This window comes from Dipodomys ordii, unplaced genomic scaffold (genome assembly GCF_000151885.1).
Source record: "Dipodomys ordii isolate 6190 unplaced genomic scaffold, Dord_2.0 Scaffold40, whole genome shotgun sequence".
NCBI lineage: Eukaryota > Metazoa > Chordata > Mammalia > Rodentia > Heteromyidae > Dipodomys > Dipodomys ordii.
The window spans coordinates 11,055,499-11,073,726 of record NW_012267256.1 but is presented as its reverse complement, the minus strand read 5'-3'; the positions used below and the strand labels follow the sequence as shown (position 1 = coordinate 11,073,726).

Genomic DNA, 18,228 nt, shown 5'->3' with positions numbered 1-18,228 from the left:
TCCCTACTCTGCCCACAACCTGGAATTGTATGAGGATAAGAGGTGGAAAGGTACCTGGTACCCCGCACTGAGTAGATGCTTCCAGCTATTACTTCCTCCCAGCATTCTTAACAATATAGCAGATGAACACAACGTAGGGTCGCACCCACTGGGGTGCATATTGAGAGACCCTTTCATTTTTTTCAGTGTTTGTCAAGATGCCGATTTCATCATGGCCCTAATGTCTTAAAGAGCTACCTACCAAATAAGGAAAGAGCTAGAAAGGTAAAAAAAAAAAACTCAGCTGCTGCCTGAGAGCCTGTGATCTTACAGACAGCTCAGAGGGGAAGTGTGAGGCTTCTGGGCCTGAGATTGGACTTCAGGAACCAGCAAAGCAAGGTCAGGAGGTGGATGAGCCAGAGCAATTAACTCACCTGGTGTGGGGACAAGGCGAAGTCAGTGGTCAGCAATCCCAGGTGTCCCATTTTTTTCCTAGAAGTCTACCCTTCAAGGAGCTGCCCTGAAGAGAGACAAGTGCACCCAGGACATGGGGAGACAGCCGGTGGTTCTCATCACAATGCACTGCCCACCTACCAGGTTGCTGGTGACTCACACCTATCATTTTAGCTGCTCAGGAGGCTGAGATCTGAGAAGGCAGGTATGAAGTCAGTCCCAGGCAGACAAATCCTGTGACTCTTATCTCCATATAACCAGCAAAAGCTGGAACTAGAGACATGGCTCAAGTAATAGAGCACTAACTGTGAGCGGAAAAAAAAATCAAGCGAGAGTGAGAGAAAAAAATAATCGATGGTAAAAAGTGTTTACTGTGGTGAAAAACTGGAAAAGCTATTCCCCACCCCCCTTTTTATGTCGATTGTGGGGCTTGAACTCAGGGCCTAGATGTGTTCAAGGCTAGCACTCTACCATTTTCAGCCCTAGCTCCACTTCTGGTGTTCTGATTCACTGGAGAGATAAAGAGGCTCACAGACTTTCCTGCCCAGACTGGCTGCGAATCATGATCCTCAGCCTCCTCAGTAGCTAGGGTTTATAGACATGAGCCACCAGCACCTGGTGGAAAAGCTAATGTTAAAGACTAAGTTATTCAAAAGTTTGGAGTTAGAGGTACCAAAGATTGTAGTTAGAGGTGGAGTTAGAGCTACCAAAGACTGATTTTATCTCAGGGCGGATGTAGTTGTGGAGAGAAAGGAATGTTGCAGCCATGAGTCTCTTTCCCTGATTCCTGCCCCTAACGGGCATCATGAGGAAGAATGTGAGTGTTAGAACATGCCCATTTGGGCAGTGAGATCTATAGTGCCCATGCCACATCTACCCCCAATGCCACCAGAAGCCCTTGGCCTATAACCAGAGGAAGAAGGAAAGATATAGCCTGGGAGCTGAGCACCCAGTAGTACCTGAAATTGGAGCCCCCTAGAAATGATAGGAAAGTAAACACAGGTAAATGGGTAAATATGGGACCTGTCAAGGGACAATGTTTTCCTTCTTTGTATCTGAAGTTGAGATTGGTAGCAGAGAAGAGGCTAGAATCCAAGTCTGGTCACCAGGATGGTGTCTTTTGCAGCACCATGATGACTTTCCAAGCAAGGATAACCACAGTAGCCAGATAATGATGCAAATGTAACAAAATGTCCAGCATTGATGAACCTGGCTAGGGAACAGACAGGAGTGTATTGTATTGCTCTTGCATCTTTTCTGTGAGTTTGGAATCTATTCAAAACAAAAGCTTTAAAGTAAAAAAAAAAAGTTAAAGGTAACTATGATATTTCAAGGAGCATTGTTCATTATTAACACCTTTAACATTATTAAGAATTTGTGTCCGGCACCAGTGGCTCATGACTATAATCCTAGCTACTCAGGAGGCTGAGATATGAAGATCATGGTCTGAACCCAGCCTGGGAAGAAAAGTCTATGAGACTCTTTATCTTAGTTAACTAGCAAAAGCCAGAAGTGGAGCTGTAGCTCAAGTGGTAGAGATCTAGCCTTGAGGGAAAAACCTATAGGCCAACATTCAGGCCCTGAGTTCAAGCCCTACTATGGGTACACAAAAATTAATAGAGAAATTATATTTGCAAGCCTCGCTTGTGGATAGAAGTTACACAGTTCTGAATAAAAGATGAATAAAGAGATCTCATCATGGGAGCTTCTGGGAAAGATTCTTAAAAGGGAAACAAGTTAGCTGGTATGCCTTATTTGCCTTCCCTCAGCTTCTTCCATGTTGACTCAATGTACAGTTTCAGAAGCATCCCATAATCACAGTGATGAAGACACACACACTAAGGATTGTGAAAGACATGAGAACCTAGATCTACAGGTGCACTTTGGATAGTCATCCACTAGAATTCTTATTAAAAACTGAGCCAGGCACTGGTGGCTCAAGCCTATAATCCTTGCTACTTAAGAGGATGAGATCTAAGGATCCCAGTTCAAAGCCAGCCAGGGCAGGAAAGTCCATGAGACTCTTATGTCCATTTAACCACTAAAAAGCTGGTGGTAGAGGCTGTGGCTCAAATGGTAGAGCACTAGCCTTGGGCACAAAAGCTCAGGGACAATGCCCAAGACCCGAGTTCAAGGCCCAGAATGAACATAGACCCACACAAACACACATACACAAAGTCAAGCACACATGTGTTCAAGGCTCTGAGTGATTGTTACCTGCATCAGCTGAAAACCATCCTAATGGATATGGAAATGGTTCTTCTAAAACTGTACATAGCACCTCTCTTCCAGTATGTTTGTCTTTCTGTTCCATTTTCTTCTAGTACTCATTTTTAATGCCTTCCATGCTGTAACTCACCAGGTAGGTGGCAGACATTGCATTTCGAGGCTTATTTGTTCACTGGTGGATAAAGAGCTTGCCAACTCTAAGTCATACAGTTTAGTGTCAAACCCTGCCCTGGTGAGACACATCACAACTCCCAGACGCCTTGGTTCTCCGATGCCCTCAAACTGCTACTTCATTTCTCACTCAGACAGCTGTGCAATCTGAGCTCCATAAATGTAATTATGGGAGTTTAGAGAAAACCAAGTCATTAAATTCATTCACCTGCCTCCAGACAAGACTGTGTATAAGTCTCCTAGACACACACTTGTCTTTCTCAGGCCCAAACATCCCATACAAAGCATGAGTCATTTGCTCTGTTGGAAGGAGCAAATGGAACCGGTTCTCGGTTACTCTACTAGTAAAATGGGTATTGGGATGTGAATAGGGAAAGCATAGACTTTCTGCTTAAAGATTCTGAAATCTGACAAGCCCAGGATGACTTTGTCTGTGGGGTGTTGATACTCCATACCTTCTCTCTTTCCTATCGCCTAAATCTGGGTTGCTTGGTGACTCATGTTAACAAAGAAATGTGAAAGAGGTGGCCAAATGTTCCAAATTAGGCCTCAAGAAACCTTGTATCTTCCACCATCATCCTGTTAGAATATTCCTTCTACCAAGTAAGGAATATTCTCTCTGGGCTTAGCTGCTGAAGGCTGAGAGATCATATGAAAATGCCAGGCCCTGCTAACAGTCAACATCAAGCTCTTGGATTTGGGGAAACCATCTTCCCACCTCACCTGAGCCATCATCGGCTAACTATGAGCACATAAACGCTTTCAGTAGGATGACCAGAAGAACCACGCAGCTGAGCCCAATACACAGGATTATAAGAGACAGCCAACAGCTGTTTTAGGTCCCCAAAATTTAGGGTGGTATATTGGCTTCCAAGGCATTCTCTCACAGAAAACGAAGTTTCAACAAGGCCTTCTTCCCCAGAAAGGGGCTAGGGAAAATTATTCTTGCCTTTTCTAGCTTCCTTTGGCTTCTGGTAGTTTTGTTGGTTGTTTTGTTGTTGTTGTTTACATTCTTTGTCCTTTGTTGTGAGATTGACCTTCTCTACCTCTGTCTTCCCAGGGCTGTCTCTGTGATGTAGGGCCCACCCCAATCCAATAATGATTGCCACCTTAATTTGTTTAACTCTGAAAGGACCATTTTCACAACTTAGGGCTTAGAATTCCTTGGGGCCAACGACATACTTCAACCTGTTAACAAGTGCTTTGCTAATCAACACAATATAAAAGTACTGCAACATGTCTACATGGAACACATAAAAAGTCAAAGAAAAAAAAAGGATGACCACATTCCTTAAGAGACTATTCTGCACAGCAGTGCCAGTAAAAAAAAAGAAATGTCAAAATCTTCTGTGTATCTGAACAGAACCTTAGTCATAGAAGACTCGATTTCAGGATGAAGCCTTCTCTCCCTCCTGCAGATGTGTGAAGGGTGGCCTCCATCCGTTTCCTCTATTTCTTCTGCACTGACTCCAACCATAGCCTAATGAAATCTGACTTCCTTCCCAAAGTTGCACTGAAACTGCTGTTTCGTAAGATTTCAAGGCAAACTCATTGGCTCTTTCTTCACCCCCATTATCTGGCATCTGATCTTTTCAACAGCCACTGCTAGCTCCCTTCTCTAAAGCCATGCTGCCTGTCGTATCTTGATCCAGTTCTTCCTCCTCTCTCTTTGTTGCTCTTCTCTTTTGTACTAGTGACTCTTGGCCTGGACCCATTCCTTTTCTTCCCCTTCTTCATTCTCCATCCCCACCTCAGTGCTGACTTCCTAACTTCTATTTCTTAGGCTCTATGCCTCTGTCTCAAGCTTCCCAGTACAGGTGTTGTGTATTTTATACTCATAGCCAAGAAGACCAGATTAGGCTGTGATCATAAGTAATTCAAAAATCACAGTGATTTCTAAAAAAAAAACTAAGATCTGCAGAAGAAAATCATGGCTCTGGTTTTACTGTATTGCTTCCAGGATGAAGGTCAGCCTGGAATGTTGCCAACTGTAGAGACCAGAGAAATAGCAATGTCACAAAGCCCAGGCATCTCTTGCTATTTTTTCTCAAGGGACCACAGCACCTTCAACAAGGTAAAATTGAATTTCCCTCTTCAGAGAAGCAGTGAGTGTAGGTAACTGCCTATTTTAGTATATTCTTTCTCTACGAAAAAAAATACGAAGCCATCTCTTAAAACTAATTTTAAGATCCAATCTTTGTAATTCCTCACTGGTACTATCTTTATTCTTATTTGCCCATAATGGAAATCTTGGTGGTATTACTTTTATAAATGTTACTTTTTGCAATTTAAAGGAAAACTCTTCAAAGAAAACTTGGAAACACACACACACACACACACACACACACACACCACAAACAAGTTAACATCACTGATAATTCTCCCCACCCATTAATAATTCTCATGATCTTGACATGTTGATAAAAGTCCTTCTCATTTTTGTCATATTTTTTGGGGGGTCCGGTCGTGGGGCCTGAACTCTTGGCCTGGGTGCTGTCCCTCAGCTCTTCAGCTCAAGGCTAGCGCTCTACCACTTGAGCCACAGCACCACTTCCGGCTTTGTGGTGCTGAGGAATCGAACCCAGGGCCTCAGGCATGCAAGGCAAGCACTCTACCACTGAGCCACCTTCCCAGCCCCCTGTCATATTTTTATCTATAGGATATATACATGCATTTTTTATTGTGATTAAGTGATTACCTAATTTCCCAAATTTCACAGTATTGTGGGATAGTGATGCTCAGTTATTAAGTCACAAACACATTCTAACTTTCCTGGAGCAAATTGTCTATCACGGTCTATAACATTTATGCGTTCTATGAGCTTTGCAATACAGTTATTTCTTCCACATTGGGTGATATGTACATTTGTTTTGCATAGCATCAGCTGTTCCCTCTTTCCCACTTGTTCCCTCCCTCCCATCGCAGCCATTAAGTTGCTTAGTTCATTTTGGTCAATGTCCTGTGCAGCTAATGGGTTCCGCTGTTGTATGTTTTTCCCTGTTTCCCTCTAGTTCTGTGTCGTCCTCCTGGTTTCCCTCCAGTGTACACATATATATCATACATGTGATCAGCAGCATGGGGTTATTTAGTAGTGGTTCAACCAGATGAGTGGAAATTCTTTGTTTCTTAAGTCCTGTTAATTTTGTTGTATCACCTAACATTTTGGATTTAACATCCACTTATCAGGGAGACCATGTACCATTCATCTCTTTGCTCTTGGCTTACCTAGCTCAACATGATTTCTTCTAGCTCCATCCATTTCCCTGCAAATGCCATTATTTTGTCATTTCTAATGGCTGCATAATATTCCATTGTGTATAGGTACCACAATTTTTGGATCCATTCATCTGTGGTGGTACATGTGGGTTGTTTCCATATCCTGACTATTGTGAACAGTGCTGCAATAAACATGGAGGTGCATGTGTCCTTGTATACTGGTTCCTGTTGTTCAGGATAGATGGCTAGAAGTGGTATGACTGGGTCATAAGGGAGGTCAATATTTAGCTTTCTGAGGACCCTCCAGACTGCTTTCCAAAGTGGTTATGTAAGTATATACATGCATTTTTAAGTAAAATAATTATCATGCTATATATACAATTTTCTAGCAGTTAACCTTATCAAGATCTTTTCTAATATTTTTATTTCCTTCCTTAGTTTAAGTCTGAGTGATATAAACACTTACAAATTTAAATATCCAGGCTTCACCTTGCCCTTTTGAGTTTCAGAGTGCTAACTAAGGCCACATACTAGGTAACTCTTTTTTGAGCATCAGTATCTTAGACCTCTTATGTCCCCCATTGAACACGTTGATTCATCCTCAATGCCTACTTCTCCTTCAGTTCTTTCCATTTCCACCACCAACGTTTGTGTCCAACTTTAACTCCAGCCACAGGGGTATTTTGATTTCTCATTTTCTCACATTGTCCATGCTACATTACCTCCTTCATACCTAGCTCCAAAATGCATCCCTGGGCCGCCTCTGTTCTCTGTCCACTCACCATGCAGTTGTGACACACAAGCACCACCTCCCACCCGGTCCCGTGTCCACTGTCACTTTTCCACATAGAAGTCAGAATGATCCTTTACACACACAGTCACTCCTCACACAGCTTTGTTCCAAAAGCCTTCCCTTTTAACCTCATGGTTATTTGAGCTTTCTTTACTGCCTCTAAGGCCTTCATACAATTTGAGCGTGCCCAAAGCACCTGGACAATCACTTCCTTTTTTGCTCTGTGCTCTCCTCCTGTAATTCACTCCACCCGACATAGGAGCTCCTGCTTGCCTTCCTACACAGCAGGCTGATTCTTTTGAGTTCTTTGCCTGGAGGTTCTCTCTCAGGGATACTTTGCTGGGAGTATCTAAAGTATCCATATCCCTTACATTCTTCAAATAACCTTTCTCATATCTGATATGTCCTTATTTATTGGTTTATTTTTAACTGTTTCCTCATTGACATATTTCTCCTTCCAGAACCAAATCGCCTATCTGCCTTATTCACCACTCTATTCTCATACTCAGCAGCTCAAAGCTAGGCATATAGGACGTTCTGGTCTATATGCAGAAATGAGTGAATGAATAACTGCTTCATTGTTTCCCGTGTCTAGCTGATCCCACCCCCCTTTTGTCAGTTATGGGGCTTGAACTCAGGGCCTGGGCACTGTCTCTGAGCTTTCTTGCTCAAGGCTACCACTCTACCACTTTGAGCCACAATGCCACTTCTGGCTCTCTGGTGATTAATTGGAGGTAAGAGTCTCGTAGACTTTCCTGCCCAGACTGGCCAGGCACCAAATTCCTCAGATCTCAGCCTCTAGAGTAGTAGGATTAGAGGCATGAGCCACTGGCACCCAGCTAGCTGGTTCCCTTTTTAAAATGCCTTCAAAAGCAGACTTTTCTCCCATTCTTATTACCCTGGCTTAACCTGGCCCTCATCTCACACCAGCCTCCTCCTGATGCTTCTCATTTGACCCTATCTCTTCTGCACTCTGCTCCCTGTTTTTCACACGCTATCAATTTCTTGATTCCCTCACTCTCTGTTCTTCAGGGCCTGGCTGAAGTTTCAACTCCTTACAGGGATTTTCCTAATCTGCAGGCCACAGGCTTCTCCCTCTTGGTTCTATCATTCCTGCCTACAATATGCACCCAGCCACCCAATCCAGCCCCGGTCATTACATTATCTAACTTTCAACGGTTTCATTATCGAACTCCAGGTGAATCATGCAGGACAAATGCTATTTGTTTGCCTAGAGAAAATTCCTAGGCAATGAAGAAAAAAAAATCTTGCTGATTTGAAACAAATTACTAAAGAATAAGATACAGTAAACAAACTGGATCCCTTTCTCAAGGTAAAACATGAGAACAGATAGTGATTTGGGAATGGAAGTGTGAGATGTTAGAAGAAAAGAGGAAGATATTAGAAGTCAAATAGCCAGAAATGTCAACAGGGAGGTGATAGTGTTGTTTCCACACAGAACAAATGGTCAGCCCAGCCTTGAAATAGTTACATTAACTGACTGGATTAAGGACTCCAGCAGTGCTGGTAGACTTTGAATCTGAGATTTTCCACTAGCAGAAATCAAAGTGGACTGTGATCCTAGCACTTCGAGAGAATTCCAGTTTGCCTCCATGTGAGCCATGGGCCCCAGATGATTGGTTTCTGAGAAAGGCTCTGCTTCTCTTGGGTGTGTACATTACACAGTAGGGAGGTAAGGACAGAGAGCATGCTCCACTACACAAGATGGGTGCTGGGTGCTAAATATCATCCTGCCTGGCATCAAGGTAAGGGAGCAACTTGGAGGAAAGCATTTCTACCCATAGCCATTCTTCCCGGTGTGTCTTCTGACTTCTGGTGCAGCAGAGAAACTGCCCCTCTTAGAACAAATGGGGCCACACCAGACACTGGGCCAAGATTAAACTACCCACAGGAAGAGCAAATACCAGCACCTTCCTTTGCTAACACACATGCTTTCCTTAAGTCTCCAGGAGACAAAAATCTTGATTGTGTCTGTGTGTGTGCGCGTGTGTGCATGCATGCGTGTGTGTGTGTACACATGGGTGCCAGTCCTGGGGCTTGAACTCAAGGTTGAACTTTTTTGCTTAAGATTAGTACCCAGAAGTGGTACTGTGGCTCAAGTAGTAAAACACTAGCCTTGAGCACAAAGAGGCTCAGGGACAGTGTCCAGGCCCTGAGTTCAAGCCCCAGGACCAGCAAAAAAGAGAAAAAAGAAAAAAAAAAGACTAGTACTCTATGACTTCTTCAGCCATAGTTCTACTTCCAAATTCTTGGTGGTTAATTGCAGATAAGAGTCTCACCAACTTTGCTGCCTGGGCTGGCTTTGAACTGTGATTTTCAAATCTCAGCTTCCTGGAATAGCTAGGATTACAGGTGTGAGCCTCATGGTACCTGGCTATTCTGTTTTAAAAACTGTATATTTTGAAACAAATACATTACAGACTCAGCTGCTTATCGCAGTCAAACACAAATCATGGGTACATTCATTTGAGGGAGAGGAAAAAAAATTCTTGAACAAATGTCTGTCTATTCCAGGAAATGAGCAACATGACCAGAATGTTAAGGAGTGATCAGGAAACATCAGCATGGACACATCTTAACAACTCTTGTTCTTCATAATCCCATGTGAGTAGTGCGATGCAATTAATTCTGACAAGCTGTCTTTCTGATGGACGTCTGTAATCCTAGCTACTCAAGAAGCTGAAACCTAGAGGATCATGGTTCAAAGCCAACTCATACAGAAAAGTCTAAAGCTTTTATCTTCAAAAATAACCAGCAAAAAAATCAAGGCTAGTGTCATGGTTCAAGTGGTGGAGTGCCAACCAAGCAAACAAGGTCTTGAGTTCAAGCCCTGTTCCTACAGGGATAAAAGGAGCTGTCATTCTGAAATCACCTGTGAAATCTTTTCTGTAATTGGTGTCAGAGCTATTTGAAGAGGTAGCTAGAACCTAGCTCCCTAACTTTATAGTTATTTCTCTGCTTTAAGTGAAGCATCACTGAGTGTAACAGCTTCCCTGAATGTTAATGAACTCTGGCCCTTTCCAGAAACTGCATAATATAGGGTTTACAGATCTGTGTGTATGCATGTACTACACACATACACACAGAACACAGGACAACTCTGTAACCCCGTGTACTTGAGGAAGCAGAAAGGAGAACATGAATGCAAGCAGAGCAAAGTGATTCACATTCATCTGTAGTGTTGCTTTTAATTTAACTATATCTAGAGAAAAAGTAGCAAGATGCTCACACTTGTAAAGAGTCCACTGGGGATCCTCAGATTCTTGTCACATAATCAACTATATTTTCTATATTTTGGAAAACTTTCAAGCAAAATTTTTACAGGGAAGCTTCTCCTTCAAAGGAAAAAAAAAGATTTCATACTGCCAAGCATATTTTTAAAAATAAAAATAAATGTACTGTGCTTCTGAGTGTAGTTCTGAGTTTCCAAAAATGTTTTGAAGAATGCACTATATTATCCCCAGGGGAATGGCCTCCAAAATGCTCTGCAGGCACCGGCGGCTGGACTTAAGGCAGGACTCTCTCCCTTTCCAGGTCATAATTTGGGGTTAGTCCCTTGCTCCTTGACTGCAAAGACCTTGCTTGTTTTTATATTTCCAGGGCCCCCCCATAGCATTTGAGTAGAGTAACATTCCCAAAGGACAATGAGTGAATGAACAAATAAAATATCAAACAAAGGTTTACAAGGCTACTAATTTACCAAGAGGTGGAGGAAGAAGGTAGGGTTGATTTATGGTTTTGCATTTCTTAATCTGGTTCCACTTAGTCTACTTTCAGTTTGGGCCTCTGTCATAGCAAACCAGTGGGTTTTCTCCTTTGAAAGTTGAGAAGCTTCAGGAGTTCCTAAGCAGTGATAGGAAGCCAACGTTAAAAGGAAAGATCAAGAGTCTAAAAGAAATCTACATTCTCCATGCTCTTGATCATATAAACCCAAGTAACATATGCAATCTAGAATCTCATTTTGTGATAGAAAGGGATGCTGATTTTCCTTCTACTGGCTTAGGTAAAAGAAGCTAGGGTTTATACATTCTAAAGAAGAAGGGACTATGGATTAGTATACATGGTGAAACAAAATAAAAAAAAAAAAAACACAGCTTAAGGCCAGTATCCAGAATTTCCACAGGGAAGGAACTTCTTTCTCCACTAGTACTTTTATCATTAATCCACCTACTCAAGGAATAAGGGGAAAGAACATTGAAAAAGAAGTTCTCACTCACCGTCTTTACTTGCATGGAAAGCAAAGAGTAAAGAAGGAATGCATGACTATTGCCATCACTGAAGAATGACTTGACAGATCATGCAGAACCCAGGAGAGAAGCTAGAGGAAGAGGACAGAAACATTAAGGTCAAGATTGGCTGGTGACTAAAGATTAGAAAGAAGGATAAAACTGGCGGTAGAGGTGGGGGGAAATGGGTGGTTTTAGGACCACTGGTCCTAATAACTATATAACTATAACTTTTCCAGGCATCAATGCAGCAAACAAAAGTTTGAAACATCTTTTTCTTTTCACCAAACCAGGTCCACTATTAGAAGTTTCCAAGGAAGAATTTGCACTAGCACAGAAGGGAAGCAAACTGTTCTATCCATTAAGTTCTGTACATTATTGTAAACATCTGGAGCCAATCTTTATGCCTAATAGTAGAATCAACTCAATAAATCACCATATACACATGTGACTCATAATGTAAATCCACATCACTTGCCACAGAGAGTTGTTCTTCATGTTATTGGAAATTACCACACAGATTATAATGAAAGATGTATGACCTGATTTCATTTTGTGAAAAAAGAAAAATAGAAGGCTATACATCCAAATGTTCATGTATGTGCGATAGAGATGTGGGTACTATTTTGCTGTTTAGCTTACTGGAATTTGCTAGTTTTGATCATGGATGTGGATGAAAAGTACGGGGTACTGAAGATACTCCAGATTTCTGAGTGCTATTTCTCATTTTCTTTGCCTTTGTGTTTCCAGGGCCCAGCCCATGACTTAGAACATCCTAATAACTTCATTCATTCACTGAAGAATGAATGGATGCAGGGGAAGACAATCTAATTTCTCATCCACTAGGCCAACATTGCCAATTGGTTCGATTTCACCAGAACCCAGCAATGAATGTGTTCATATTCTGCGATGTCCACCTATTTTTATTTGATGTGGCCTGGTAAGTAGCAAACCATGCCAATAAAGTGCAAACTTCAGAGGCACAGGAACTACACTATATAAATATCATGTCTTTACCTACAGCCTACAGAAGCCTTCTGGCTACTGACAGGTCATAAATTAGACTAGATATGTGGGAACGGGATTAGCACATTCCCACCACTTTAGCCTTTTATCAAATTAATAAGTACCTTGTTGTTCCCACTGAAAAGAACCAAGTGGTTTTGTTCCTTAGAATTCTGCAGCAAAGAAGCCTAGCATGTTCACACCCTGCTTCTCATGGCCCCTGTGTAGTAATGCAGAGGAGTAAAACTTCAGGCGTTTCTGACATTATCCATTCCTTCGCTAACTGTGGGGACAGGGGACCTTGTCCCCGGAACTCTCTCCCTCTAGGGAACCACATAGTATTATTATACTTTCTTTCCATAGGCCCAGAAAGAAGTACAAAACAGCTTCACAAGTACATGAGACTTGTTGCTGTTCCAAGAACTCCTACAGAAGAAAACCTCACCCTGGTAAGAAGGTTCTTGCAAAATAGATCTTCTCCGGCACCTGTAGAAAAGCACTAGGTGGCAGAACTAAAATGGCTTACACTTATAATCCTACCTATTATTCTTTCCCAAGAATCTGAAATGATTTGAAACATGAAAGGCCATAGATTCTGAGTCTACAGTCTGAGATCCTCTATGGACCCTTCGTCTAGAATACATCAGATGAATAAAAGCACAACGCCATGCAGTAGAACAGCTCGGTTTTCACCCCAGATACACATTTACACATGCAAGTAAATACACTTGAATGTCTGTATTATCTTTGCTTTAAAAAAAAATGACCAAATTCTTCTCATGAGGTTCTCTCTAGCATTATCTGGCTCTAGTTCTTGTGCTCAAAATGACTGAAGTTGTTGTTTTGTAAAATTAAATTCATTTTAATCAATATATAAGATCCTCAAAATTATATAGTTACAGATTTATATATATGCCATGCATATTTTGTAATGTTTGAATCAGAGTATTCCTGAAACTTGTATCCTTTCTTTCTAGGGAAAACTTTCAGTATACTTTCTGTGAGCTTTCTCAAATGTCCAGTTCATTACTGTTATCTATAGTCATCATATTTTACAACAGTATACTGGACTTGGAGTTGTTCTTGAATGCCATCTTTGTGCAATTTTATTCTCTTTTCTCAACTGTATTTTATCTTCCATAAAAACACTGTTACGCCTAATCCTTTGTTCCACTTTTTTAAAGGATAAAATGCAAGTTTATGAAGTACTAAGTTCAGCCAGCTGCCTGAGGCTCTCACCTGTAATCCTAGCGACTCAAGAGGCTGAGACTGAGGATCATGGTTCAAAGCCAGCCTGGGAAGAAAAGTCCATGAGACTCTTACCTCCAATTAACCACCAAAAAACCCAGAAGTGGAGCTGTGGCTCAGTGGTAGATAGTGTTAAATGGTAAAAAAAATAAATAAAATATTAAGTAAGAGATCTGGGTCCAAGCCCTAGTACTGGCACATAAAATAAAGTACTAAAGCTCAAGTAAATGTTATTTGGTTTATCTTACAATTAAAGTAGGATATCAAGTTAAGATACAGATTCTGGAGCCAGACTTCTGCATTGGAATCCTAGCTTTGCCCTTAATTGGCTGTGACTCTGGGTAACCTGCATGAATAACTTCCCAGTGCTCAGTTTCTCCACTAAAGTGAAGGCAGTAATTGTTCCTGTTTTATAGCAGTGAGTCAGGTATGACACATAAAGACATATCCTCATATCTGCCATGTAGTATGCATTATATACAATTAGGAGCCACTAATTTTTCCTTTTCAATCCTGAATATCAGTACTATTTTCCATATTCTATACTTTTGCTGTTTTACTCCAAAAGTTCTTTATTCACATTACCATTTGATCAAGTTGTACTTCTATGTTTGAAAGATACTATGTAAACTAGAGTGGAACTCAGTGGGAAAGCTCTTGTCTGACACACATGAAGTTTTGATTTTAATCACCAGTATCACACAAAAAGAAAACAAGAAAAAGATTTTTAATTTTTCAGAGTATCAGTAATAAGTTTCTGTGTGTGTGTGTGTGTGTGTGTGTGTGTGTGTGTGTTTGTGTGTGTGTGAGAGAGATGATATTGGGGCTTGAACTCAGGTGCTGTCCTATGCTCTCGTGCTCAAGGCCAGTGCTCTACCACTTGAGTCACAGCTCCACTTCCAGGTTTTTGATGGTTGATTGAAAGTAAGAATCTCAAGGACTTTACTGTCCCAGCTGGCTTTGAACCATGATCCTCAGATCTCAGCCTTCTGAGCAGCTAGGATTGAAAATATGAGCCACCAACATCCAGCTAGTAATAATGTTTGTAATCTAAAAAGGCACTCAATTCCAGCAAGAAAAAAATGTAAATAATAAGACTAGAGGACCCTTTAAGGACTGGAGTGCCTGATCTCCAATGCTAGCATTATCCGCACTGCCTATTCAAATCTAGTCTTTCCTCTGAACTTAAGAAGTCAGTGACAATTAAGCTGGAAGGAAAACCAACATGTAAGACTTAGAAGAAATTGAACTTCCCTCTTCCAACTCAGAAAATACATTTCAGAAGCAGATCTTTCTCATACCTTCCCTGAGCCGTGGGCCCCAGAAAATTCTTAACTACAACAAGTTAAACAGTGACACTTGTTGCTCCCAACAAATCCTGAATGAGGATTTCCAACGCGTGGGTTCCCGAGAGAGCCAGGACTGATGGCTGCGGGCAGGTGTGGTGTTCTGGTTCCTCCTGGGCCAGAGCTCTGCCCCCTGGACTGGGTAATGTCCCTTACAGGGAGCCGGGGACATTCTTCAGTCACTGGGAGCAATACTGTCTGCTTGCTCCTTGGTGAGGGTATCACACACAGCACTGGCTATGTGCAAAGACAACTTTTGATATCTCAGACTTCATTATTTCATTCACTGAATTTTACCCAAATAAATAGATCATGATAGGTGAAAAGATGGAAAATATCTGAACACAGGCTAAATGTCCTAGCAGCCGTACTTCAGCAGGGTCCTGTAATCTGGACTATTTTTAATATTAAGAGGCACACGTGCTATGGAAAGCATTTTGCTTTTCCATTTTCAACATTCCACATGGTTAGGTTTGGTTGGTTGTTTTCTTTTTCTAATATAAGAAGCGATGTTCAGCAATAGAACAATTTGCCAACGCTGCTTCTGAAATGATTGGAAAAAGCTGATTTTAAATGATTTCTAATGCTTGACTTGCCTTATAAGGTAATTCTTAAAGCACATAGGGTCAAAGTAGCACAAGCTATTTAAAAGCTGTCTTCAGAAGTTTGCAAGCCTAACTGGGCTGTTGTCAGTTCCATGGTCTTGAACTTGCCAACATGCTGCTACATTTCCAAGCTAAGTGTCCACTTCTGTCAGAGACCTTCCCTACCCTTCCCTAGGGTTGCCATGAGAATTTAGTGATGGAATCCATTAAATGAACAACATGGCATCTGAGACATAGTAAATAATCAATAGGGGTGAATTTTAATATCATATTGATAGCAGAAATATCCTTATTAATCCATTCCTTTGAGCAGTAATAACTGCCAGACACCTTAGTATAACTGGTCTAATTCTTTTATGTAGGGAAAAGAAAAGTCTAAGAATAGAAATATGCAATCCATATTGTTGCCTTGGGATTAGGGAACATTTGGGGGCTTTCTTTGAGTGCGTACTTCTTGGTCAGATTCCATCATTCATTCTGTCCACCTGAGTGTGTCTGGGGACGGAAGGCACAAGAGGGTGAACATTCCCCTCAAGAAAGCCTCAACTGGCCACAGGTGTCACCACAGGTGACTCAGACTAGTTTTCACTGGAAAGTTCCAACTTCAGCTTTCCCACCTACCATCCATTCCCTCTTAAGGTCTCACAGATGCAAATGCTGGAGATGACTGTGACCAAGATGAAGCTGCTGGTGACAGCAATTCATACCTACCATCACATTTAATCCTGCCCACAGGTACAGTAAGGCAGGAATTGTCCCTAGTCCCCTGTGACATATAAAGAAATCAAAGCTTTAAGAAGTTAATCGACACAGTTCGTGATAGACAACTAAACTGTAAACAAATCCGATTCCAGCTAGGGCCTTTTATTCTTTCGGTTTGCTTTTTTGTTTATTCTATTTTTCTGATCCTGTAGCTTGAACTCTGGGCCTGGGCCCTATCACTGAGCTTCTTTTGCTCAAGGCCAGCACTCTTCCTCTTGAGCCACAGGGCCACTTCTGGGGGGGTTTGTGTGTGTGTGTGTGTGTGTGTGTGTGTGTGTGTGTAGTTTATTTGGAGATAAGAGTGTCAATGGACTTTTCTGCCTGGGCTGGCTTTGAACCACAATCCTCAGATCTCAGTCTCTTGGATAGCTAGGATTACAGGAGTGAGCCACTGGCACCTGGCTTGTTTATTGTTGTTGTTTGTTTAAACAGCAGTTTCACAATGTAGCCTAGACGTGCCTCAAACTCTAGATCCTCCTCCTAACTCAATCTTCAGAATGCTGGGATTATAAGCGTGAACTATCTTACTTGGCTCAAGACCTTTATTCTTAATTCTTAGGCTATAACAACCTCACAGCTGTTTCCAAGATTGCCTAGAGGAATAATCTAAGTTGTAGTTACTCACTTTGGGTCAACCTTACACAACATTACAGTCTCTCACTTCCTTCTGCCCAAATCATACTTCCTGACATAAAATTCACAGGGACAAGGCACAGAGAAGCAAGTACACAGTGCTACATCCATCAATTCATTCAGTTTGGTTCCTTTTTCCCCCAAGAGCCTTTACTGTACATGCCAAAATACTCCAGAGGGGGGAAAAGTTCTCATAAGAAGATCCCTGATAGAATTGATGACTTTAGACCCATACCCATTAGCCTTCAGCACTAACATAGAGATCATATTGAAGAGCAGTAAAGAGAAATGGTTTGCTCACAGCTACACAACAGGAGGAAATAAAATCTCCAATAAAGCTCAATATGCCCCTAAATCCTGACAGCCTCATTATTTGGGCTTAATTCCTGGTGGCTCACACTTCACACATGAGCTGCACACAGGCTTTCCCAGGCTCAAGATCAAGAGGAATGAAAACTCTTAGAGCTGGAAGAATGGCAGAAAAGTTGACCCTTTCAGCCAAGGTTCATATATATAGTTTTTTAACCAGACGAGATCTCAGGTCAAGGCAAAAATGCTCCCCCAAATACCTGTCAGCAGTTTTCAGTGGAGGAAAAACTACCTTTAAAGCAACTCCCTGAGAAACGGGGACAGCAAATGTGCACATTTGGTGTATGCAGTTTTTAAAAATTAGTGAGTCAGGATCTCTGGGCCATTCCTTTTTTATTTAAATGAAGGGTTGTTTTTTTTTTTTTTTAAATCACCCTTTCCCATTTACATGGCTGGCTTCCTTTGGACTAGGGAATAAAAATAGAGATGTCATCACGAGCCAAACTTTTTTTTGTTGTTGTTTCCTTCCCTGGCATCATAAAACAAGAGGAGAAAAGGCCCTTTTTAAGACTTTTTAAGTCTTTTTAAGTAGCTCTTTGAAAAACAAAACTGAATTCGAGCAGTTGGGTTTCTTTCCCCTTCCCTAAACGGGGAGAAGGAGCAATGTATAGGAATTAGTGGGGTGCCCAAGGAGGCGATCTCTGGGCCCACTGCACCGTCTGCAGCCCCCGTCCCCCGCGCCCCACCCCGCACCTGTCAGAACCCCCGCACCAGCAGGCCGGGGGAGGAGGGCAAGTGGAGCGAGAAGAGAGGATCCAGGTGGGTGAGAGAGAAGACACTGCAGGGGGGCGCAGCTGAGCCCGGCGCGCGCCCCGCCGCGCCAGCGCAGTCCCCAGCAGTCCTGGGGACACGACGACTCCCCCCTCCCCTTCCAAGCCACCCCACCCTACCCCAAGTCTTAGGGACTCGCCCTGGTCCGAGACGGTGAGAGGAAGCGCTGGACGATCACCCTCCGCCGCCGGGCGCGTCTTCTTACCTGTTGATCTTGAGCGCAAAGGCGCGGCGCTCGGCGCTGGGCAGCGTGGCCATGACCCGCCCGCGGTTCCGCGACCTCTAGGGTTGGTGGGGTGCCGAGAGCCGGGGGTCCAGCGCGCCGCCCCGCCGCCAAGAGCGCATGCCGAGCCGGGCGCGAGCCTCAGCTGTCAGCCGGGCAGGGAAACTTCCGCATTTCC

The 18,228-nt window shown here is 42.5% G+C and overlaps 1 protein-coding gene across 3 annotated transcripts in view; it reads right to left on the bottom strand.

The window, feature by feature from the left end:
* The window catches only part of Dock8 (dedicator of cytokinesis 8), a 178,872-nt gene extending 160,708 nt beyond the window's left edge, over positions 1 to 18,164 (bottom strand). For all 3 annotated transcript variants that reach the window (XM_013018441.1, XM_013018443.1, XM_013018442.1), the window contains exon 1: positions 18,033 to 18,164. In XM_013018441.1, the coding sequence (XP_012873895.1) occupies positions 18,033 to 18,085 (53 nt within the window). In that variant the 5' untranslated portion in view covers positions 18,086 to 18,164. The remainder of the gene's footprint in view (positions 1 to 18,032) is intronic.
* Positions 18,165 to 18,228: the final 64 nt, after the last annotated feature.